This window comes from Medicago sativa, chromosome 6 (genome assembly GCF_051527215.1).
Source record: "Medicago sativa cultivar Bolivia chromosome 6, Bolivia_mono, whole genome shotgun sequence".
NCBI classification, from domain to species: domain Eukaryota; kingdom Viridiplantae; phylum Streptophyta; class Magnoliopsida; order Fabales; family Fabaceae; genus Medicago; species Medicago sativa.
The window spans coordinates 4,292,747-4,318,221 of NC_140754.1; the positions used below are offsets into that span (position 1 = coordinate 4,292,747).

The following is a 25,475-nucleotide window of genomic DNA, read 5'->3' on the forward strand; positions in this document are numbered from 1 at the left end:
TAAATGACCTTTTTAAAATAAAATAAAAAAGTTAATTTTTTTTAATAATAAAGGTTAAATTTAAAGTAACTACAAACGATTAAACCCTATTACTACATTTTGATTTTTTTATTATAGAAATAAGGGAAATGTTAACCAGTGCCCCGGGGGCACTGGTTAAGGAATCAAATGTAGAAAGTCTAACATTGAAACTTGTGTTGTCAACTCATCAAAAGCTTAAAAAGTGTTATTTTTACTTTGAAATATCCTCTTTTAGTTTCCTTAACCAGTGCCCCGGGGGCACTGGTTAACAAGACCCTAGAAATAAACATCCTTATCAGTTATTTGCAATATCAATGATTCAATGTTTGAGTTCAAATCAAGACTTAAGCATGTAGAAGCGTTAAAACTTTTAAGAAGAGTTTGTTGTTCGTTTAAGTGTCACAAGTCTTTAGTATCTCAGTTGCACACGTGAAAGATATTTGGTTTACATACAAAAAATATTCAATGCCTGATAAGTTGTAGATTGTAGTATACTGACCATTCAATCATTGTAGTCTTCAATGATTCACTATCTTGGTTCGAATTCAACTTTAAACATACATAAACCTTAAAACTTTTAAAAAGAGTTTACCGTTCGTTGGTTTGGGTGCCACGTGTGTAGAAGGATTAGTCTATACTTTAGAATATTGTAGGGTACAGATGAGATAAATAAAAAATAGGTTTAAATGCATTTTTCACCCCTATGTTTCAAAAAGTTGCGATTTTGGCCGCCTATAAAAAAAATAGATATTTTGACCCCCTAACTTTGACCCTTTTTTTATTAGCTGATTTTGATGGAGATTTCTCAGTCTCTGATAGTGTAAATGACATGGGGATAGAAGGATGCTGATAAATGGAGTCCAAACTGACATGGTGTAACTTTTAGCCCCCTAAAGAAGGATCCGCTTATCAATTTGGACTCCATTTATCATGTCAGTTTGAACACCATGCAAGTTTGGACTCCATTTATCAGCATCCTTCTATCCCCATGTCATTTACACCATCAGAGACTGAGAAATTGACATAAAATCAGCTAATCAAAAGAGGGTTAAAAGTTAGAGGGTCAAAATATCAATTTTTTATAAAAAGCCAAAATTACAACTTTTTGAAACATAGGGGTGAAAAGTACGTTTAAGCATAAAAAATATTCAATGACTGTCTGATACGTTGTAGACTGTAGTAAACTGTATACTGATTACTGACCATAGTGTGCGCTCATTAGTCACCTTTGTAGCATAACACAAGTTTTCTAAACAGATAGTATTAACTGTAGCCTTTAACACTACCACTCACGCTAAGTTACCATAGTTACTTTTTCACCGTAGTTTGTGGTAATAAATCTGTAACCGTCGCAGTTTACTCTTACAATCTTCTTCAACAAGTCTTGAAAGAAAGAAATATTGTAATGTAATGTCTTGTGCTTTCCATTTGATTAAGGGGACCGGGGACATATTCCCTCTGGTCACATTTATAAGCAAAACACAACTTTTTAGGTTCATTGAACATCTAATGTATTTGGTCTTCATATAGACTAGATATATTAGATATTCAATGAACCTAAAAAGTTGTTTTTTGCTTATAAATATGACCGGAGGGAGTATATGAGAGTTGGTCAAACTTATACATCATGGCAGACATAAACCTGTACATGGCACTATACATCATGGCAGACATAATTATTGAATTCTATCAAGTCTCTTCATTTTTCTTTTGCATTATAAACGGAAAATAAGATATTTCCTTTCTTTTAACAATTCTAATATCTGCCTATAAATAGTGCCAGTAGTTAGCCTAATCGAAAATCACAAAAGCATTTGACCATAAACAGAAAAAGAGTAGAAAAATCATGAGTCGTGGAAACAACAGAGAGGTGAATCATCATCTTCTTCATTTTTCATCTTCAAATCTAATTTTACTTTCATTTTCTCTGCATGTTCATAATTTCTTTTTACCATTTTCGTTTGCATTTAGTCACGATCGTTTCTTTAGAGAATTGTTAGGATTTTACGATTTTGCGTATATGTATCTATGTGCGTCAGACTTCTGCCATAACTGTATGCATGTGTCATTTGGAAGTAACGGTGTGTGATTCAGTTATTTTTTTTTTTTTAGAGAAAATAGCTTATAGCTTTTCATTAAAAATCAAAGTCGAGATACAAAGAGGTACATCATCAAAAACATGGGGACTAGCTAGGGAAGTGGCCTCTCGAGCAAGAGTATGAGCGACCACATTCGCTTGTCTCCGACTAAACTCCACCTTAGAGTTTTCAAAACAATCATTGTAATTCTTCCTACATTCATCCATTATAGCTCCAAACTCGGATATATCTTTCCCGCCCTTATTGAAATAATCCACAACTTTCTTGGCATCCAACTCAAAATCTACATTCGAAAGTTGTAATTCTCGCACCCATTGAATAGCATGGTAAAGACCCAATGCTTCGCCTACATCCGAAGAGCAAACGGGAATTGACCACAATGTTTTAGCTTTGATAAAATTCCCGTATTCGTCTCTAATGCACAAACCAAAACCAACACAGTTCAATGCTTCCGAAAATGACGCATCGACATTGCATTTTAACCTTCCTTGGTGCGGTTTCACCCATTTGCACTGAGCTGGCAGCGCTGCTGTTGTTGCAGAATTTGTCATGACAGCAGCTACAAAATCTGTCATGACAGCAGTAGTATGTGGCGCAGCTGCAGCTCTAGCAGCCCCACTTATTTGCTTCTTACAATTTGCGAAATTCCAGTTCTGGAACAATTGCTTCGCGCGCTCAACAATAACTTGCCCAGTGTCTGTAACATTCTCCCAAACACGCAAATTACGGCTTTTCCAAACACTCCACAATAATGTTGCAAACTGTTCTGCTTGGCCTTGTGGCAGCTCTTGTAGTAGACTGAAAATAATTTCAGCTGTGGTATTGCTTTTCTGCATTACTGATCTTGATGATCTAATCATTGATACTAACCGTTCGATTTAAAAATGATTTGGTTAATGCGTGATCTAAACCGTCCAATCTCTAAATTTTGATCGAGATTATTTTTGTCTTTATATTTGTAAACGCTTGATGCAGTTAATGTTATTCAATCGTGTTTTGATAATTCATCAGTTATCATGATTAGGATCTGTTTGGCAAACCGCAAATTTGGATTATGTTTTATAAGCTTTTAAAAAAAAGTTTTGTTTTGTAATTTTCACGTTTTCATGAGCCTATAGTTTATATTTACCGGCTTATATCATTTTTTTTATAACCTAATTCAACTAGCTTATAACTTATCATTTTTTCATTCTCAATTTTAACCTTGTAATTTTAATTGAAAAATTTAAATATTAATTAAATATATCTTTAATGTTTTATACTTATAAGCTGGTTAAGTCGCTAATTTTATCAAACATTGCAGACAAATTTTTCAGTTATAAACTAATTTATTAGATGTCCACTAAGTGCTTGTTATTTATTCATTATATTTTACGAGTCTTACATGTGTTATTGTTAACATATTAGTATATTACAGTAGTTTTTATTTTATTTTTCTTGGTAAAAAGAAGTTTATGCTTATTGCGCTTAGGTAATGTTCAGTGGCGGAGCAAAAAAAAAAAGTTTAGGTGGGCCACTAAAATTAACCGTTGAAAAATTATTTAAAGTCTCGCAAAATAGACCTATAATTAAATTATTTAAATTTTTGGTTGGGCCACCACATCACTTTGCTGGAATTTGGATCAACCGATATCCAAAACCGACATAAAATTGTATAAAATCTCACAAAATAAACCTATAATTGAATTATTTAAATTTTTTGAGTGGGCCACTACACCACTTTGCGAGAATTTGGATCAACCGAAACTTAAAATGGACACAAAATTATATAAAATCTTGCAAAATAGACCTATAATTATTTGATTTTTTAATTTTTTTTGGTGGGCCGTGGCCCACCCCAGCCCATGAAGGGCTCCGTCACCGGTAATGTTTATCTCTTATTACATCAAATTTCCCTTTCACAAAAAAAAAAATTTATGTCAAAATTTAGATTCTCTTCTTTTAATATTGATAAGCATAAAATCTACGCTAAAGTGGTGTGTAAGGTCAAGCTCAAATGAAAATTTTGTTATGGTTAGGTGTAGACACTTTTACACGATTCTAATCTGCGATTTCAAAGTTATGTAAGTTTTTGGTGGTGTAACTAGTGTTATTAAATTTATTTGCTCTAGAATTGAGTTATACTTGTGAATTTTCATTTTAAGCTTAGTTTTAGTGTATGGGGTATATATAATTTATATAATGTAAAGATTGAAATTTGAAGAAATGCTATTTTGCCTAAAAAAAAAAAATGCTATTTTTCCACATGAGTTGACAACACTCTTATTATTATACTACACAGTAGCATATAGTTGTAAGAACAAACATTTTTTTTTTGAATAAAGTTGTAAGAACAAACATAAATACTCTTGTTTTTTATATGCACAATACACATTATCTTATAGTTGTAGGCACAAACGTAAATACTCTGATTTTATTGTACGTACGCTACACACATAACTCTCCATGTAATTTACACTTCAAATATCATCCTAATGTATGGCTATAAAAGTTAAGCGAAATTGATTTCCTCTATAAGGCGTTGCCAGTCATATTTAACTCGTAAGGTTTATAATATCATGATAAGTATTTTATCAGAGGTAACATAAACAAAATCTTGCAGCGTTCTTGTATTGTTGAGTTTGATGGAGCATCCAGTGGAAATCCTGGAAGGTCTGGTGCAGGAGCTGTTATCCGTTCTGCAGATGGGAGTCGGGTGAATACTCTATTCATCAAATCAATTGATATATTTGATACTCTATACAATATATCAAATGTAGCTAACACTTTATGTCTCTTTATAGGTCCATGGCGTCAGCCAAGGACTTGGCACTCAACAAATAATTCTGCTGAGTATAAAGGTCTTCTTTTGGGGCTGAAAGAAGCTAGCAACCAAGGATATGAGCATATTCATGTCCGAGGTGACTCTCAGCTTGTTTGCAATCAGGTTAGTTCCCTTACAAAGTACCACTTAAATTGCATCTGAATGAAATGAATGATGATAAAAAATAAAAATAAAAAATATAACACAATCCAATTGTTTACAAAATATTACATGGTGATCTGCAATTCTAAGTAATTATATGGTTTCATTTAATTCATATTCTGCCTTTGTTAGATAGTGTTCAGATATAGTGATCGGTACTTATCATTTGATTTGTATTTTCTTAAGAATTTACCATCATATTTTTATTGGTTTTGCAACAGTTTGAGGGTTCCTGGAAAGTCAACAACCCAAATTTAAGGAACCTATGCAATGAGGCTGTGGAGCTGAAGAGTAACTTCAAGTCAGTCAGGGTCGAACATGTTCCTAGGGTATACACTTTGTCTCATTTGGACTATTTTGTTTATTGACACAATGAAGAAAATGTTTTGTCAAATTGTCACCTCTCTTGATTGTGTTTTGTTCTGGAAAACTAAAAAAGGTCGAGGTTGAAAATAATTACACTAACATTTGAGAATCATTTATGAATTATGATCATACTTTTTCAAATGTCTTTTTAATTCGCATGCCTCTCTAAATTAGTCATGTGATCCACATGTTTTAATAGGCAAAACTTGTATAATTTGAAATACAAATTACTAGTTCTACTCTTGAATAAAAGATCACTAGCATCTGATTTGTGATTTTCACAAACTCGTTTTTTTATTGTTGAAGGGTTCTAACTCTGCAGCTGATTCTCAAGCAAATCGCGGCAAAAATCTTGGAGGTTAGACTTCACAAGACGTTTCTGAGTTCTTATAGGTTTCAATTCTCTGATTTCCAAGTAAATGAAATAGCAATAACTTACAGCCAAAGCTGCTTTTAAAAAAAACATCTTTCACTTTTGTTTGGTTGTAATGGATATACTTTCATTAAGAAATATTGTGTACAATTTATTTTCATGTTTGTATTTGGAAGGGGAACACAAGTTTTAATGCATCCTATATTTATTTTTTTTGCAGCCGGCGAAGTTGAATATTACTACTGATCATGTGACAGACTCCACTGTCAAAAACTATTGGCAACTATGTTACTTGTCTTGTTTAGGTTAAGCCTACTAGTTTAGCATTTAGGGGGAGATTTACATGTGACACTGCATGTCAAAGGGCAAATGTTGTTTACAATTTTGTCAATTTGAACATGCCATGATGTGTATATTCCACCATAGCTTAAGAGGCTTAAAATGGTGCTGCTTTAATGTTTGAATTTCATGCTTGGACGCCATGTGAATGTTTATGAATTTCTATCTTTTGTCTTCATTTGGTTCTTTTCATTATATAATATCTTGTGCTATGCCATGGCGAACATGACTTGATGGTATGACTTGATGGTATGTTTTGGTTTCGTGCAATTGGAAGTTATGATCCGATAAATTTGTTAAACTTTTGAGCAAACTGAGAGAACCGTAGGTCAATCACCACCCATATATTTTCCTAATTCTATGACTTCTATTGCCTAAAAATAATGTGTATCAAATATCACACGAGTAAGATGTCTCATGTCTTGAGTAATGCATGCTCAATTTTTAGATATGTAAACGTGAAGATGAAAGGACATCATTAAGCACCTAAAAGTAATGTTATATCCATTGGTGAAAGGACTTCACATATGTTATGTTTGTTGTAGGTTGTTTTCATAAACTATTCTAGAGTGCTTATAGATATAAGCCGAACACAACTTATGAACTATCATAAGTTGTTTCTATGAGCTCTTCTCAGAAGTATTTATGTCAATAGGTAAGTTTAAATAAATCAATCCAAATAGGTCTTTATATCTAAGAATGTAGCTTAAGATCACATGCTTAACGGATATGAGCTTCTTCTACTTGGACAACACATATTGTCTAATAAATGAGCTTTGAGTTGAGTCATTGATTATGGATTCATCTTCTTTTTGAAATCTTGGATAGCATAGCATGAAAAATAACCCATGTTTAAAATTTCACGTATACATTATGAATGTTTGATTATGTTGTGATAAAAATTAATTTTGATTTGTACCAATTTTTTTTTTGATTTGGGTTGAACAATAAATTTGAAGGTAAAAATCAATCATAATATTAAAGACTTGTAGTTTCTAGCTTTACCTTGGAATAATTTTTTGGAGTTAAGATCAATTAAGCTCGAAAGCAACTAAAAATGTCGAAACATATAAAAAAGTAAGAATTAATATGTTTGGTATGAAAAGTTAATAGTTTCTTTGGTGACTGTCCAAGCTGCACATGAATTGCTTGGTCACTAAACTTTTTTTTTAAATATGGTTACTAAATTTTTTGAAATATTATGTATAGTTTAGGCAATATAATTCCTGCCAAATTGAAATCCTCAATAAAGTTTTGACAATCATGTTTAACTCTAAAGTTTTATATGATAATGTAAGTTATGTACGAGATAATAAAACAGCCAAATATTACTTGCAGCTTTCTTGTATCCTTGAGTTTGATGGTGCAGCCAGCGGGAATCCCGGACAAGCTGGTGCCGAAGCTATACTGCGTTCTGAACAGGGCCGGACATTGGAGAGTGTAAGAAGCGCTATCGAACCGAGCCTCTAAAAATTATGGGCCTCAAAAAAATTATAATGCCCACACCCACTTAAATTAAAAAATTATATGTTACTTTTTTTTCTTCAGTACACGTATGAGTTTTTTTCCAGACTCTAGTTCCACTTTCTGGACATAAATTTGATGCTATTAAACCACCATCAATTTGAATAATCACTTAATCAGTCAATTTGAAAAACTATTTCATTGAAGGAATCACAACAATTATTTCTTTTTCGCATAAACCATTCGGTTTCCCCTTTCCTACGACGTAGGAGTGACATTCCAAACGACACCGTTAGGTAAATTTCACATCTCTTTCACTTAATTTTATTTTGTTTTGTTTCGTGTTTAAAAGTTCTTCTGATTCTGATTTTTTAATGAAGCTTAGTTACACAAAAAGAATTGCGTTTTGATTTTACTGGAGCCTATTTTAAAAATAGAACTGAGCCTCAAACGGCCTTGGTTCTGAAAATGGGAGTCTGGTACTACTTTGTGCAACAATTCATTTGGGATTATTTATTTATAAAATGTAGCTAAGCTAACTTTTATGTTTCTTTGTAGCTCTATCGATTTCACGAAGGACTTGGTTATCAAACAAATAATGTTGCTGAGTATCGCACATTGATTTTAGGACTGAAACAAGCTGTAAAGAAAACTCATGTGCATTTAATCTATAGAAGACTTTGGCTAAGAAATTGCTTCAAGCATTTTTTTCCTTTGGCTGGAACATATCACACGTGATGGGACCAACATTTGACGCATCTAGATTAGTAAATTTAGATAAAATAGTGTTTTTTTTTATCATAAATTTTATTGGTGAAATTTACACATCTTATAACTTTGAATGTGTAAATCCGAATTGAAGTGATATTTAAGAATCGTGAATAATAGAAGGACAATTTATTTTCGTCTTCAACAAATAAGAGAGTTGAGTCTGTGTCTAATCCCAAACATTGAATGAACATGTAGCTAACACAACATTAGGTGAATTTAGAGTATCTAATTCTTTGTTTGCCCTATGTAATTGAAAAACTAAGAACGTATAAAAAGTTTTTCTCGGAAAATTTGTGGTACAAAAGTCAACTATTTCATTTTAATTAATTTTTTTTCAAGTTAGAAATTGAATCACGTTACCACTTACGATTCAAATTTCTTATCACTTGAAGTAATATAACAAGGCAAAATTACACAAGTTCTTTAAGTTTGTTTTTTTTTTAAAATTAGTCTTTTATGGTACATTATACTTTTACGGTTAGTCTTTTAGCGAGTTCCCTTAAAATAAAACACAAGACAATTTAATATTGAAATTTTTTACATTGACATGATAGATTTATCTGAATCCTTTCGCCTAGTCCTCCCACTTCTTATTTAAATCTAAATTCTCAATTTCAAAGACTATAAAACCAAAGTATCTCATCGATCGCAACAATGTCTTTATTTTGAAGAAATTATTGAAATTTACAAACCTAAAACACTAAAACATTTATCTCTAATGTGAGACGCGACGAATAACATATGAATGTTTTTCACCTCTATTTGTGTAACAAAAGTTGAGGTTAACAATCACAAAATATAACATAAAAATTACAAATGCAACAAAAAGATAACTCAAATCTCAACAGTATACACAAAATGTATCACAAATGATCAATTTTAAAAATAAAAAAGAGGAAAAAAAAACTTAAAGAACAATTTAAAATATTGGCTAAATTTAAAGTAACTATAAACTATTATCGGTTATTTGCAATATCAACGATTCAATGTTTAAGTTCAAATCAAGACTTATGCTAAAATTATTTGCAATATTTGAAATAAACATCCTTTTATCATAGCTTATCAGTTATTTTATGCTAAAATTATTTAATCTCGGATTGATATGTATGTGTACCAAATACTAGGCTACGATGTTGGTTAGTTCAGCCGGTGGGCTGTTGTCGATGCTTAAAGAGTCAAGTATCTCCCTCAAGTATTATGCTCTCTCCAACCTTAACAATCTGGTCGATAGCTTCTGGCCAGAGATCTCAACAAGTGTTCCCCTCATGTATGTAATCACTTTTTTTCAACTTTCTTTGATTTCATGGTTTTGGGTTTCAATTGCTTCACTGATCTTCGTTTTTTTTTACTAGTTTTTCAATTATAGCAATACTTTTGGTTTCAATTACGTTTTTGGAGTCAAATTCTATTTGCAAGAGTTTATTTTCAATCGTGTAGGTTTAGTGACAAAATTCAACAATTCAGTCTTGAATAGTGTTGACGAATAGCACCACCATTGTGTAGTAGAATTTGAACATACTGCTACTGACTCGCGATAGGCTATTTAGTACAAAGTGTTGTCAATCGGCGGATATAGTTAGAGTATTAATAGCGAGAATTTGAACAAAACGCCATTTTCTGCGATCCACTATTGACAACATAGGTTTTGAAAGCTTCTGAATTAAGGGAATTTATACCAAATCATTAAGACTTTTCATTGTAGCATCATGTCCTTTTTTCACTTGTTGATATCATGTTTCTTTCTTACTTGGTTGAATTATTGTTTTAGTGTTAATTTGTTGGAATGAGAATGTTTTTGGGGTTTAAACATGTGTGTTTCTTATGCATGTGTTAAACAGTGAGGGTTTATACGAAGATGAGGAGTTTGATCTGCATCGAAGGCAACTTGCCGCACTACTTCTATCAAAGGTAGTGTTATTCTGCTCATTATTTGAACTGTCACATGTTCTATTGATAACTGTGTGATGCTGTTTTTGCATATATGGAGTCTCTTTCTTGTGTTTTACATGATATTTGAGATAACACATAAGTATTGTCAGCTTTCATCCTTTTTGATTGTACCCGGCTTCTAAATCAATCACCAGAGGCCTTAAATTTTTTCATATGCATATATCATTATTCTTAGATGCTAGATTTCGTCTCATGATTTTTGTTTTAGTATCTGATTTTTTTTCGCTCCTTTATGTTAGCTCTTCTATTACTTGGGCGAGCTAAATGACTCCCTATCCTATGCCCTTGGAGCTGGTCCTCTGTTTGATGTTTCAGAGGATTCTGACTATGTCCATACTCTTCTAGGTGAGAATTGTTATTTGGTTTTATTCTATTTAATTCAAAGCTGTATGCAGATCTTTCAAGATTACTACGATCTCTATGAAAATGGACTGCATTGATAATATTGGTTCAGTTGGTGTTACTTGTTAGTGGTTTTATTCATTTTGGTATAATGAAATCGTATGTTCTATTCCACGACAATTTATAAAAAATTTATGTTTTCAGCTAAGGCTATAGATGAATATGCTAGTTTCAAATCCAAGGCAGCAGAATCTATAAAAGTGGACCCTAGACTCGAAGCAGTTGTGGAGAGATTGTTGGATCAGTATGTATAACTATAATTATTCTTATGTTTTTTGTATCCTTTACTTTGAGTTCCCTCAATTCTCTCAATTTTATATTTGTTGCTTTTCCTCAATTCAGGTGCATTGTGGATGGAAAATACGAACAAGCTATGGGAACTGCCATTGAATGCAGGAGATTGGATAAACTTGAGGAAGCAATTTCAAGAAGTGACAATCAAGGAACTCTATCATACTGCATTCATGTCTCTCATTCCTTTGTGAATCTTAGAGAATACAGACAGGAGGTAAGGGAAATGAGATCTTATAGTTATATTGAAGTCTATACGCAGAATATATCCGGAAAATCTTCCCTTCCTTTTTCATTCCTTTAATTTTAGTTATTGAGCTATATTCCATTGAAATTTTTATGATTTTAATCATCTTTTAAACGTCTCTTTTGGTGTTGACCGTTAATAGATAATAGGACTCTCAAATCTTTAGCAATTGTTCTCAAACGAGACAAATGTTTGTGCTGGAAATATTTATGAAGAGTTTTTAACAACGGTGGTCTTGACAAAAGTTTATATTACTTGTTTTTTTCTGTTCAGGTTCTCCGTCTCCTTGTTAAAGTATTTCAAAAGCTTCCTTCACCAGATTATCTGAGCATTTGTCAGTGTCTTATGTTCTTGGATGAGCCAGAGGGGGTTGCAAGCATATTGGAAAAACTTTTACGTTCTGAAAACAAAGATGATGCTCTTTTGGCACTTCAAATAGCTTTTGATTTGGTCCCAAGCTTTCCTTCTAAATGTCAGAGATCGCCTTTCATTGCCAAAGTCTCAACCTTTAGAGTCCGCAGAGCCAAAACCCAGTGATGCAGATTCTACTCAGAATGCTGGTGTGAATGGACCAGATGATGTTCCAATGACGGATGGGGAATCAGCTTCTGCTGTCAATGTGCCTGAGGATCCAAGTGAAAAAATGTATGCTGAGAGGTTAAACAAAATAAAGGGAATTTTGTCTGGAGAAACTTCAATACAGCTTACTCTGCAGTTCCTTTACATCCATAACAAGTGAGACTGTTTTCTTTAATAATATTTTATTAGATCATCATTTATTTGTTGGTACTTGGTAGTAAGTTGGTTCTAATACTGATTGGATGTAATTTGCATTCAGATCTGACCTCCTTATTTTGAAGACCATAAAGCAGTCTGTGGAGATGAAAAATAGTGTCTGCCACAGTGCTACCATTTATGCCAATGCAATAATGCATGCTGGAACAACTGTGGATACTTTCCTGAGGGAAAATTTGGTGAGTTATTATCGCATAGTTTTGTTTTCCCCCTCTTTTCCTGTAATTTCCCATTCTTAAGGTTTTTGTCCCTTGAAAATTTTAGGATTGGTTGAGCAGAGCTACTAATTGGGCCAAATTCAGTGCAACAGCTGGACTTGGTGTTATCCACAGAGGTCATTTGCAGCAGGGAAGGTCACTGATGGCACCCTACTTGCCTCAGGGTGGGACTGGTGGTGGTAGTCCATACTCAGAAGGTGGTGCTCTTTATGCCCTCGGTCTGATTCATGCCAACCATGGAGAGGGCATCAAACAATTCCTCCGTGATAGCTTGCGCAGCAGTACTGTTGAGGTGCTCATAAATATAGATAATTCCCCCATCAAAGAAAAGACTATTGCTATATCTAATGTGTTGTTTATGGCCAGGTCATTCAACATGGTGCATGTCTAGGTCTTGGATTGGCATCTCTAGGAACTGCTGATGAGGATATTTATGAAGAAATAAAAAATGTTCTCTACACGGATAGTGCCGTTGCCGGTGAGGCTGCTGGTATCAGTATGGGCCTACTCATGGTTGGAACAGGCAGTGATAAGGCCAATGAAATGCTCACTTACGCACACGAGACACAACACGAAAAAATTATAAGGTAAAGATGTTTCACTCGGCAATCCGTAAACCACAGCTTCTCTGGCTCTGATATTTATTGTTTCTAAATGTTTCAGAGGGTTAGCTCTGGGAATTGCTCTTACGGTCTACCGGAAGAGAAGAAGAGGCGGACACTTTAATTGAGCAGATGACTCGAGATCAGGATCCAATATTACGTTATGGTGGCATGTATGCACTAGCATTGGCGTATAGCGGAACTGCAAACAATAAGGCCATTCGTCAATTACTTCACTTTGCTGTGTCTGATGTGAGTGATGATGTCAGGAGGACTGCGGTCCTAGCATTAGGGTTTGTGTTGTACTCTGATCCAGAGCAGGTTAGCTCTGTCCTTTTCTTTTTATATTTCTTCTTGTCCCGAGTTACTTTTTTTTGTGTGGCTGTAGTCTGTTTTGGTTTATTTTTTGCGATTTACAATGTTACTTTCCTACACTGCAGACTCCGCGAATTGTTTCCCTCCTATCAGAATCATACAATCCACATGTTCGTTACGGAGCAGCTCTTGCTGTGGGTATTTCCTGTGCGGGTACAGGTCTTAGTGAGGCCATATCTTTGCTGGAGCCTTTGACCTCGGATGTTGTTGATTTTGTTCGTCAGGGTGCCCTCATAGCAATGGCTATGGTCATGGTTCAGATTAGTGAAGCTAGTGATTCGTGTTGGAACCTTCAGGTAAGGAAAGTATATCATTTGGATGTTGAAGAAATAAATCTGTTAATTTCTGACATGCCGTGTATTCCAGGCGATAATTGGAGAAAATTATACTTGACAAGCATGAGGATACCATGAGCAAGATGGGTGCAATTTTGGCCTCCGGAATCCTTGATGCTGGCGGAAGAAATGTGACCATAAGACTGCTTTCTAAGACTAAGCATGATAAAATTACTGCAGTGGTTGGTCTTGCAGTTTTCAGCCAATTTTGGTATTGGTACCCCCTTATCTATTTCATAAGCTTGGCTTTTTCACCAACGGCTTTAATCGGTCTGAACTATGATCTGAAATCACCAAAGTTTGAGTTCTTGTCTCATGCAAAGCCTTCACTTTTCGAATACCCCAAGCCTACCACTGTTCCCACCACCACTTCAACAGTGAAACTTCCAACTGCTGTTTTGTCAACATCAGCTAAGGCTAAAGCTAGGGCTAGTAAGAAAGCTGAGGAACAGAAGGCTAATGCTGAAATTGCATCTAGTCCCGACTCTACATCAGCTCCGAGTGCTGGAAAAGGAAAGTCTTCCAGTGAGAAGGATGGAGAAGCCATTCAGGTAATGCGTACATTATCACATTATAAGTGAAGATTGTTTTATTACAGTTCTCATAGATTCACGACCTGTCATATCACATTATTATTTCTGTTAAAATATTTAATTTCTACGTGCAACTTAATAACATTTCAAAACTTTGTTTTAAAGGTTGATAGCCCAACAGAGAAGAAATCAGAGCCCGAGCCTACATTTGAGATTCTAACAAATCCAGCAAGAGTGGTTCCTGCTCAGGAGAAGTTCATTAAATTTTTGCAGGACAGCAGATATGTTCCAGTTAAGTTGGCACCTTCAGGGTTTGTGCTTCTTAAAGACTTGCGTCCTACTGAGCCTGAAGTTCTTGCTATCACTGACACACCTGCATCTACCACATCAACTGCTGGCGGGTCAGGACCAGTGCAGTAGCTTTACTAATGAAATATTTTCCTGTCAACTGCATTGTGCAAGTGTTTGTATGTGTAAATCATGATTGTTCGTATGATGCTTCATTGTTGCATAATCTATGGTCTGGCTTGATTGCATCTTTTATCCCCTTCTTTATCTTGCTCAAGAAAATAGTCTCAGTTCCTCAAGTATCACTCTTGTTACAACTTTGGTCTCAACTCGGATTTTTTGCCACAAGCGTCATAACTCGGATTTGAAATTCATTTTACCAAGTATATTTCAAAAACAATGATCCTAATTTTTCCCGGCAAGAACTCCCTAAAAAATGGGGATCCTAATACCCCATCTTGCCCTCTATCATCAACAATGAAATCATCGTCGTCACTCTTCAATTTACCACAGACGTTATATTCCAAGGAAGTCAATCATGGTTAAAAAACGATGCATGAGGGTAAATGCCAGAAACTCTTAACAATCCTATGTTCATCATGTTCAGAGAAAGGATGCATTAAGCCAAAGGCATTGAGCTTGTCCTTGGCAAGATATAAATAAGTGAGTAATAATGAGAACAAATCATAATGGGGGTGTGAAAAGAGGGATGAAATGAAATAATGGGGTGAAGAAACTGAGATGAAGAAATGGTGGCCTCGTCGTTATCATCAGAAAAAGAACCCTGGAGGCTGGAGAGATTGTAAAGAGAACAAGATTGTTAGCAGAAACGAGAAAACAAAGCTTGGCGTTGGCGTTCGAGGTGCTATTGAAGCGTTCAAGGTGCTATCTTTCCTGCCATCAGTGAGTAAGATGATAGTTTATTTTGATTTTTCAGATCTTGCAAAAACAGAAGACATTGCAGGAGCTTCTATGATCAATTTTGATTCATGTTTTCTCAAGTTATAGAAGCATTGTTTCGTTTCTACGACGATTCTTTGTCTTCTTTTGATTCTTTTCAACATTTTGCTTGACGTTGTCCGTGACTCTTGTTTTCAGATTAGAAGATACTGCCCCTACAGAGTTAACAGTTCTTCTAGCACTTTTTTCTTCATGCTGAATATCATCTGCTTTCAATTTCATAAGTTACAACTAATCAGAGACAATGAAATATATTCTACCTAAAGATGAAGTAATGCAGTATGCTTGCGATGGAAGAATAGAAATGCAACTATTTTAATGAAGTTTTGAGGATTCTAAATTGTATTGGAATATCATTTCTTGGACAGCAAGTAAGCTACATAACAATCCCTATGGCAGAGGCTGCATGTCACAGAACCTAATGATGTATGTTCCAACTGGTATCCTTCCTAAACGTGATCCACCCTATACACTTACACCTTGTTTGGACAACCAATTTAATTAAGCGCTTATAACATATGCATTTATCGTATAAGTGCATATATAAGTCATTTCTATAATAAAAAGATAAAATAAAGTTAAATTGTTTCATATAAACTATAAATTGTTTTCATAAACTATCCTAGAGTGCTTATGAAAATAAGCCGAAAACAACTTATGAACATATCGTTAGTTGTTTCTATGAGCTCTCCTAAACAATCTCAGAAGTATTTATGTCGATAGATAAGTTTAAATAAATCAACCCAAATAGGTCTTTATATCTAAGATTCTAGCTTAAGATCACATGTGTAACGGATATGAGCTTCTTCTACTTGGACAACACATAGTCTTATAAATGAGCTTTGAGTCACTGATTATGGATTCATTTTCTTTTTGAAATGATTTTTCAACTGGCTCTTCACATAGACTTTAGAATGTATAATTAAATTACATTTTTTTGAAACTAAACTAACTGTTTATTTTCAAATGTATGAAGCAGAGAGAACATTGAATGAAACGATTGTTCCACCTTTGACTAAAGCTTTAGAGGTAGCTCTGAAAACAACTTTAAATTTTTCATTTTTTGGTTACTATGTGTACGAAGTTTCCATCCCGCATATCAATGACTAATCTTTATCGAAAAATTTAGGGTTAATTATGTTTCTAGTCCCTATAAAATAGCGACCTTGTGAGTTTAGTCCTTACTTAATTTTAATAGCATTTTTAGTCCCTAATTTTGTTTTTCTGCACTGAGTATTAGTCCCTACTCAATTCAAATTTGTTTAATTTATGCTTAAACTCTTAAATTTTTGAACAATTTTTTGCAGACATGTTTAGAACATTACTAAAAGTTCCTCCGCAAAAAATTATCGCAAAATTTGATTTCTACATCCAGATTTTATTACTTTTTATCTTTAACTTTTGTCGTTTTAAAAAATTCATATTTAATTCATTTCATGTCAGAAAATTCTAAATTTTAGTAAACGAACCTTTCATAGTGTTCTAATCTTGTCTTAAAAAAATCGTTCAAAATTTAAGAGTTTAATGATAATTAATCAAACTTTGTTTTAGCAGAGACTAAAATTATAAGTAAATTTTTTTTTATAGGGACTAAAAATGCTATTAAAATTAAGCAAGGACTAAATTTACAAGGTCGCTATTTTATAGGGACTAGAAACATAATTAACCCAAAAATTTATAGGACACACAATGTAGGTTCTATTTTTCCAACTAGATTTTTTTAATATGTATGAGTCAAAAATCGAACCTCTGACCACATGTTTAAGAGACCCAGATCCCTTACCACTTAGACCAATCCATTATTGATAAAACATTTTAATTTTTGTTTCCCCCATTTAGTATTTCAAAGTGAATATAAATTCGATGCAAATATATTTTTTTAAACCATTGTTTGTTCACATCCATATTGTTGTTTTATTCTAAGTTCTTTGTAAACTTTGCTAATGCCAATAATTCAGTGATGATACCATAAGGTAAGAGTAAAATATCAAATGTTTGTGAATTCATACTTAAACTAGTACTTCATAGATTCAAATATAATTCAAGGGAACAAGATTCTTCAAAATTGTTGTTGGTTGAACTTGAGTCAAATGTAAAATGATTTGTTTGAATGAAATTGATCAATGCATTTGATTGTGTCAATTTTAAAATTAAACATATGAATTAAAAAAATTATTAATTAAATTTATAAATAAAAAAAAAGGAAAAAGCACTGATTGTGAGAAAATCAACCAAAGAATTAAATTTAAATGATCAATGATTTTCATCAAATGATAAATTATTAAAAAAAATTGACATCAATTCATAGATAAAATAGTTTTTTATTGGACTTTGTTTACCACTGGTACAAATTTGTAAGATTACAATTTCATATATATTCTTTTGTTGATAGAACTTTGGATAGGGTGTCAAGTGACAAATTCTTCAAAACCTACCAAACCAAAACCAATTGCCACAATTTTCAATCAAAAATGGCCACACTACTTTCATCTTCATCTCTTCACTCAATTCGTCTTTCTTCTTCTACAATCCCTTCTTCATCTTCTACTTCTTCTCATTCTCTTCCATTTTGCACTTTTTCATGCCACTCTCGCATGAAGGCACTCTCAATCAAGAAGAAAAACCGTTGTTTATTTGTGACCAAAGCAGTTGAAGATGAAACACAGCAAGAACAAGAACAAGCTGTTACTGATGTTGAACAACAGCAACAAACATCAGTAACCTCGGAGCAACCACCTGTTGTTGTTCCTATTTCTCCATCTGATACTCTCACCATGCTCTTTCAGGTATAACACCATTGATTCTAGTGTGCACCTTTTCTGCAATGCCCTTGTGAAAAAAATTGATTTTTTGAAATGCCCATTTGAAAAAATTTGATTTTTTGAAATGCCATGTGAAAAAAGTTCGATTTTTTGAAAATCCCATGTGAAAAAGTTGGTTTTTTGAAATGCCAATGTGGAAATTTGTCATTTTTAACATTGCCCATATGAAAAAAATTTGATTTTTCGCAATGTTCAATTGCCAATTTTTGTTCTTTGTTTGATATTTAGAATAAAGTTAAAGTTTTTTTTTTCTTCTTGAAATTGGGGGTACTAAATTGGTCATTATGACATGAAATTATGATAGCGGTGAAATGGGTTACACTGATTGAAGATATGGTGGTGGTTATTGTGGAATTTTTGTGTTGATGTGATAATTTTAAGATTGATGAAGGTTATGGCTTCATTTACAGTTCACAATTTGAATTACTACTCTTAGAGTCTTAATCTATGAAGCGTTTGTGTTGACACTAGATATGACACTTACACATAGGGACCGGTAATATTTTCAGAAAATGAAAGTGATTGAATGTAACCCGTGTTGGTGTCCAACACTCACACATGTCGGACACTAGACACATCTTCAATCTGTAGTGTCAGTGTTACCTAGCTCTTAATGGTGCAGGTTGTGGATGTGTAGGGTTTGTGATTGCAGAGTGAACTTAGACAAATCAGTTAGGGTACATTGTCAAATTAGTCTTACAATGAGAATTATACTGTCTTAGAAGGTGAAAATTAACACACAAGTCTCGTAAGTATGCAGTTCATTGGTCTAATTGTACTTAGAGTAAATAATACCCAGGATAATTTGAGTAATAAAATGCATATTTAAGGGCATGTATGTGCAACTCTCGTCTTTCAGATATTAATACAACCTACTCTATATCCTTTAGGCACATAATTGAGAGTTTACTCAATAAATCAACCCTAACGTCCTACTATCATGAGTCTATGGGACAAGGCCTACACTGTTATTCTCACTAATCTATGATTCACATGTCCATGTTCCAATGTAGATGTGTGTAGCTTTATAAATGGACATTTTTTTGAGGTAATAGATAGCACACTCCCACTAGTATCCTTCTTGAAAGTGTTTTATTTCCTGCTGAGAGTCCCACATTATATAGGATATGGCATGGAAATTTGTTTATAAGTGGAGTGGAGGCACCCCTCATCTTAAAAGTTGTATTGTAGGGTCGAGTTAGGCTCAACCCAAATTCTTAGATGGTATCAGAGGTTATTCAAGATTCGTTGGGTCACCCAATGTCAAACCACCTGGTCACATTCTAGATTTCCAGTCCTGGGCGTGAGGGGTTTGTGTTGAGAGTCTCTCATTGGATGAGATATGAGCTGAAACTGTGTTTATAAGTGGGAGGCATCCCTCGCTGCCGGTTTTGTACGGTTCGGTTGGGCTTAACCCAAATTCTTAGATTCTCCATACACTTGAATCACTTAAATCTAAGAATCAACCTTAAAATTGCATGCTTAAGGGATCTGAGATTCTTCTACTCAGAAGAACAACATGTTTTTAAAATGATTGTGCAACTGTGTCTTCACCTAGACTTTACAATGTGCAAATTATATTACTTTTCTTCAAAATTAAACTAACAGTCTATTTTCAATGTTTGAAGGCAGAGGGAACATTGAATGAAACAGCTGTTCCACCTTTGACCAAAGCTTTAGAGGTAGCTCTATAAACTTTCTTAATCTGTATTTCCCCTTGTTCACTTACTTCAATGTGAATATAAATTTGATGCAAATATGTTATTTTGTTCTGATTTTTTTATGGACATGGCTTGTTGCCTTTAATTCAGTGATGATGCTAGGGTAAGAGTAAGATACCGAATTTTTTATAATTCAGAATCAGTCGTATACATCTTGGTTTCATATATAATTTAAAGAAACACGATTCTTATTATAATTTAAAGGAACGTGATTCTTATATCATATATTATTGCATTCTGTCTTATATAATCCTGAGGCAGAGTATTTCTCTGTCCACAACAACAATGGCTGTTTTATCTAGCTATGTGTGTTTGTGATAATATAGGCACTGTGTTAAGGTTTTATAAATTGAAGGCTTTTGATTGTAGTTAAATTCCGTGAAATAATTTGTTGGTCATTTCTTTGATTTTCTTCTTTTGTTGTTCTTTTTTGGTTTGTTATTGGTATATTTGAAGATCGTGTGGCTTAGTGACCCTAACACTTGCCTATTATCAATGCTCCATGACATATAATTTTTATTTTGTAGGAGATAGAGGGTGTTAAAAATTTGAAGGTTAATGTATTTGAGGGACTCGCAACTTTAGAGGTATGCTTCAACTTTAATACAATAGCTAATTGCCATATGATGAAAATCAAACTCTTAAGCCATTGGTTTTCGATGATTGTTTACAAGGAGTTAACTTATTTGTTTGCTGCACCGTAATGTGATTGAAATAATCAAGAATGATTCTTAATAACTAGGTTTTATTGCTTTTCTTATCCCACAAATTTGGACTACATACAATTTTGGTCTTCAAGTTTTTCTGTGTCAATCAAGTCCCTTTATTTTTAAAATTAAGCAAATCTAATCCTACTATCAATTTTCTTCTAATAAAATCCTCAATCCTCATTTTCTTAATCCAAATAATTGATAGTTTGTGATGAATTTGAGATGAGATAATGTTAAAAAATTAGCAGAAATTTGGTATGATTTGAAGGATTTTTGTAGAATGTGAGATTAGGGTTTGAAGATAGAAATCTTGAGATTTGGTTTTTAGTTTGAGTGATTTTTTATGCTTTGGTTGATGAGTTTTGAATGGAAATAACTCTAACGATTTAGTTGATTCAAACTATGAATATTTTGAGCGGGAAATGATAAATTTAAAGTTTTAAGCAGGAAAAAAGAGATGGAAGGACTAATGGTAACAATAAAAGTTGGCCTCATAGTGAACAGCGGCCTGCTCCGTACACTATAATGGCATGGCTTGTGGCCAAAAGTACAATTAATCCTAATAACTATCTTGTAACAGAAGTGATGAAACACATTTTACTCTTGTGATCAATATAAAACTATATAAGGAACAAGTGCTCATGAACTTCTGGAAGACAATTTAAGATGTGACATTTTATTAGCTTAAACATTATGCAATGGTTAATGACTTTTTATGCTTATTGTGCTCAGTTGGAAAAGCAGACAACAATCCAAGCTACAGGTGTGGCTTCTAGTCTGGTAGAAACCATACAAGGTTTAGGCTTCAAATTACAGACATTAAATCTCAGTTTTGATGATGAAGATGTTGCAGCAGTTGCCTAGACTAAATCTGCTGGTGTAAGAGTAAGACTATGAACAACCTAAAAGAATGATTAGCCTGTCCAAATTTTCCTGATTAAAGCCTACTGCACTCACTTTGGTTTGTATAGGCCTGATTAAGGGTATCGATTAACTTCTTTTTTGTATTAGAAGGGTGTTGATTATTGTTATTATTATCATTATTGTTACTTTTTCGTGAAAAATTCGAAATATGATAAAAACCTTCACTTATTGAGAACTCATCTTAAATGAGAAGACACCATTGGCATTAAAGTAACCAGCCAATTTTCACATCTTACAGATGAAGTAAATTTTCATATACAAGAACATCAACCACTAATAGATTTTTTATTCATTATAGTTGTATTTTCATTTTTCAATCAGTACCTAGGCTTATGAAGATTCATTATTCAATTTTCTAATCCTATGTTTTGAAAACTACAAAAACATGGTAGCACCACACGTCTACTTGAAGTTCCAATTCTTAGCTTCCATAAAGTCACACATAACCTTGAGCTCCTGGTTCAAATCCGAATGAAGATGTTCAAACCTAGTAATATCAACATAGTCAGTTGAACTAGGTCTTATGGACTTGACTAAGGATGTTTTAAGTATTGAAAGATTTCGATAATCATTGTTCTGGTTATGGAAATTTCATCAATTTCATATACTGCGACTAGCTTTATACAAAAAGTCAAAAACATTGCATATATGGAAACGTTGAGCAGAAGAGTGATTAAATAAAAATAGGTGAAGAAGAATGCAACATACAAGGAAAATGATGACACAAAATAGAAAATACTTGTACAATTAAATCAAGTTAAGGGAAAGCAAAACTGGAGTAAAAGAAATACAATCAGTTATTTCATCAATCCAAACATGTTTTAGAAGACTATATTCATGAATGGACTAGAACTTTAACTAGTTGTAATTAATTACCAACCAACTCTTGCAAGTAATGTGCCCATTATTATTGAAATTAGGCTAGTGGTACCATAGTTGATTGTTCCTAATATTTTGTATCTCATACCATTTATTGTTGAATGAGACCACAAAATTCAGATTTAATTAACATACCTACTAGTACTATAGTACGCACACTCAGCTCAAGGATTTGATCCAGTAAGATAGATTTTGGATCAGGAGATTTTAAGTCACTAATAACTTTGAATAGAGGTAAATATAAATATTTTTGGATAACTCTATGAGCTTTTAAGGTCTTAACTATTTGACCGCTTTTTGTTTTTTTTTTTTTTCTTATCATGAGGTTCTTGCGCATCTTATGAGTTTGGATTATAGAATTCGAACGACATAAATATTCAATAAAAACTTCCAAAAACACGTTGAAATATTGCTCACCTTATGGGTTTGGATTATAGAATTCGAACGACATAAATACTCAATAAAAACTTCCAAAAACACGTTGAAATATTTCGAATTTTAGAATCCAAATAGGGCGTGCAGGAAATTCATAAGGTGAAAAAAATAATTGCATAACTATTTTGACCGAAACACATTCACCTCGCATCATATAAAAAACGTTCATGACAAATTGATACTTAAACCATTTTTATTTTTTTGAGGGAGGGAACCAAAATTTAAATTTATGAAATATAAATTGACTTGAGTGAATAGGCAATTTCCCCCCCGAAATTGTAAGTTTCATCAATTTCGGGGGGGAAATTGCCTATTCACTCAAATTGACTTAGGCTCAATCATATATATATTTTTAATTAAATAGATACATATTTTTGTATTATTATAAATTATTTTTAGGGATATAAAATGTAAGTTTAGTTGTCATCCTTACTAGAGTCCAAACAAAAGTCAACAATTAGTACTATGGTTTCACTGTCCTATCTTTTTGTGATCTTGCTTGCTGGCAATAGGCAATGGGTCAGCTCAAGAAGAACCTTTTTTCTGAAAAAGTGATACCTTCATTTTATTTCCATGTGCTATGTTACTAAATAGATCAACCTAATCCAATTAAGAACAAAAAATTTCTCCCCCATAAGTATGGGGGAATCCAATGGTAACATTGTCAGCATACCAAATAAATGTTGGCAACTAGGCATCATAGGATTCGAATCAAAAAAAGAAAATATCAAATTGGCCTTTGGGATTGGGAGACAACTTATGCCAACCAAATAAATTGAAGATAAAATAAATTGGTGTTAAATATAATTGGATATTAAAAAATGAATTAAAATAAGAGTTAATATAAATACTAGTAATATAATGCATCCATCAATACGTGGTTAGTAAAAGGGTTAAAGTATCTACACTTTTTTTTTCATTACAAGATAAATAAAAAAACAGAAAAAAAGAAATGAAATTTTTTGATTCAGATACATTAAGCAACTTGGGAAAAAATTTGCTTGGAAGAAAATAATATATGTCCAATATATTTTTCAATAAAATCTATGTAATCGTGTAAAGTGCAATTGAAAGATTCAATCGTCTTATCAATTGATTGAACCCAATAGTTAATGAACTTCGGTTAAGAACAAATCGGTCAAAGTTCATTGTAATTGACGTAATGTTTGACTAAATATTATGTATCTTTTGATCAAATTTTGGATTAATAGAGATTTTTTTTTTATAGCAAATAGAAAGCTTTCTTTTATTGAAAAGCACATGGTTGAAACTAAAAGGAATATCCAATTATCTTTGATAATAACCTTAATTAATCAGTAGTATTACCAACTTCTTTAAAGTTGTACGTTAAATAGTACTATATTGTCAGCTTCTATTAAGTTGTTTTTTTAGTGGAGCTTTCCGTCAAGTTGTTATAATGTTTTATTTTGACAAGTTGTTTTATATATTTTTTATAAGGCAAGTTGTTATAATATTAAATACTTCATCCGTTTCGGAATATCTGATCAATTTTCTAAAAAAAAGTGTCCCAAAATAACTAAGCCATTTCAATTTTCAATACAACTTTCATCATTCCCAATACAATATAACTCTAATTAATACTACTTTCATCATTCCCAATACAATATATTCCACTTTCCCCTTTATTTATACATTTTTCTTAATCCGTGTGAAAAACCAAACTGGCTCAGATATACCGGGACAGAGGGAGTAGAACACAACTGAGATTTTGCTATCGAAACAATATCATATATTTTAATTAATTAACTATCTAGCTGGTTAGAGATATTTTTTTTGGGTAGAGATATGAGATTATGTTATTTGAACAATTTATAAGACAACTAAAAATATTATATAAAAAATATGGATATTAATACAAAATTAAAATTATAGTCGGAAGAAGTTGTCTTAAACTATAGATAAAGTAAAACAAGACATGAGTGTGTCAGAAGAAGTTGTCTTAAAAATTATCGTAAATTGATGTACAAATATCATTTATGTATTAATTATTTATTTAACTAGAATTTTGCTAAATCTAACTGCTACGACATGTCCGTGCGTGGACCATTCAATTATTCTAGCTCAGTCATGGACATTGCACATGAAAGAAATTGACCTTAAATTAAAAATTTATTTGAGAAATGTAAGAACAATTACCAAGTGTTTATTGAGCAGTTCTCAAAAAAAAAAAAAAAGTGTTTATTGAGCAAGGAGCAATTAACAAATAACGTGTCTTCTACTTCAAGTTTCAAATTTGTCTACTATAATGATATTGCCAAGCAATATATCTTTAACTCGGGAGGAGATCCTCTCCAGTGCAGTTTTTGTCCTGTGAAATCTCAATCTCATGTTTTCTTTATAATCAATGCAGTTTTAATCATTAAAATGAAATTAATGGTGTGGATGTGCACTGGACCTGCTCCAATGAAAACTTCACAGGAGAGAATCCATGCCCCTTTAACTCCTAAGTACAGTACAATTTTTTTTCCTTCTGTCAAAAAAAAAAAGTACAATTTTTTTCCTTAAAAAGAAATCAAAATCAGTATTTTACATTACTAATTCTCACTATAACTACTAGTAGGTATATATT

At 32.9% G+C, this 25,475-nt stretch overlaps 1 protein-coding gene and 2 pseudogenes across 3 annotated transcripts; all 3 read left to right on the forward strand.

Annotated features, from left to right (window-relative positions):
- Nucleotides 1-1,818: 1,818 nt before the first annotated feature.
- On the forward strand, nucleotides 1,819-6,341 carry LOC146912180 (uncharacterized; annotated as a pseudogene). Its single transcript, XR_015015931.1, has 6 exons — nucleotides 1,819-1,891; nucleotides 4,723-4,815; nucleotides 4,904-5,046; nucleotides 5,307-5,414; nucleotides 5,758-5,809; nucleotides 6,045-6,341. The product of XR_015015931.1 is annotated as an uncharacterized LOC146912180 (transcript).
- Nucleotides 6,342-9,337: 2,996 nt separating this feature from the next.
- On the forward strand, nucleotides 9,338-14,682 carry LOC146912181 (26S proteasome non-ATPase regulatory subunit 1 homolog A-like; annotated as a pseudogene). Its single transcript, XR_015015930.1, has 13 exons — nucleotides 9,338-9,665; nucleotides 10,237-10,306; nucleotides 10,588-10,693; nucleotides 10,895-10,994; nucleotides 11,093-11,258; nucleotides 11,562-12,023; nucleotides 12,127-12,262; nucleotides 12,348-12,593; nucleotides 12,668-12,888; nucleotides 12,965-13,224; nucleotides 13,344-13,574; nucleotides 13,645-14,164; nucleotides 14,312-14,682. The product of XR_015015930.1 is annotated as a 26S proteasome non-ATPase regulatory subunit 1 homolog A-like (transcript).
- A 3,065-nt stretch (nucleotides 14,683-17,747) lies between these two features.
- Nucleotides 17,748-21,746, forward strand: LOC146912182 (Heavy metal transport/detoxification superfamily protein). The gene is made up of 4 exons (XM_085719649.1): nucleotides 17,748-18,180; nucleotides 19,845-19,898; nucleotides 20,465-20,524; nucleotides 21,380-21,746. The coding sequence occupies exons 1-4, from the start codon at nucleotides 17,866-17,868 to the stop codon at nucleotides 21,509-21,511; spliced, it is 561 nt and encodes a 186-aa protein (XP_085575775.1). The 5' UTR covers nucleotides 17,748-17,865; the 3' UTR covers nucleotides 21,512-21,746.
- The last annotated feature ends 3,729 nt before the right edge of the window (nucleotides 21,747-25,475 follow it).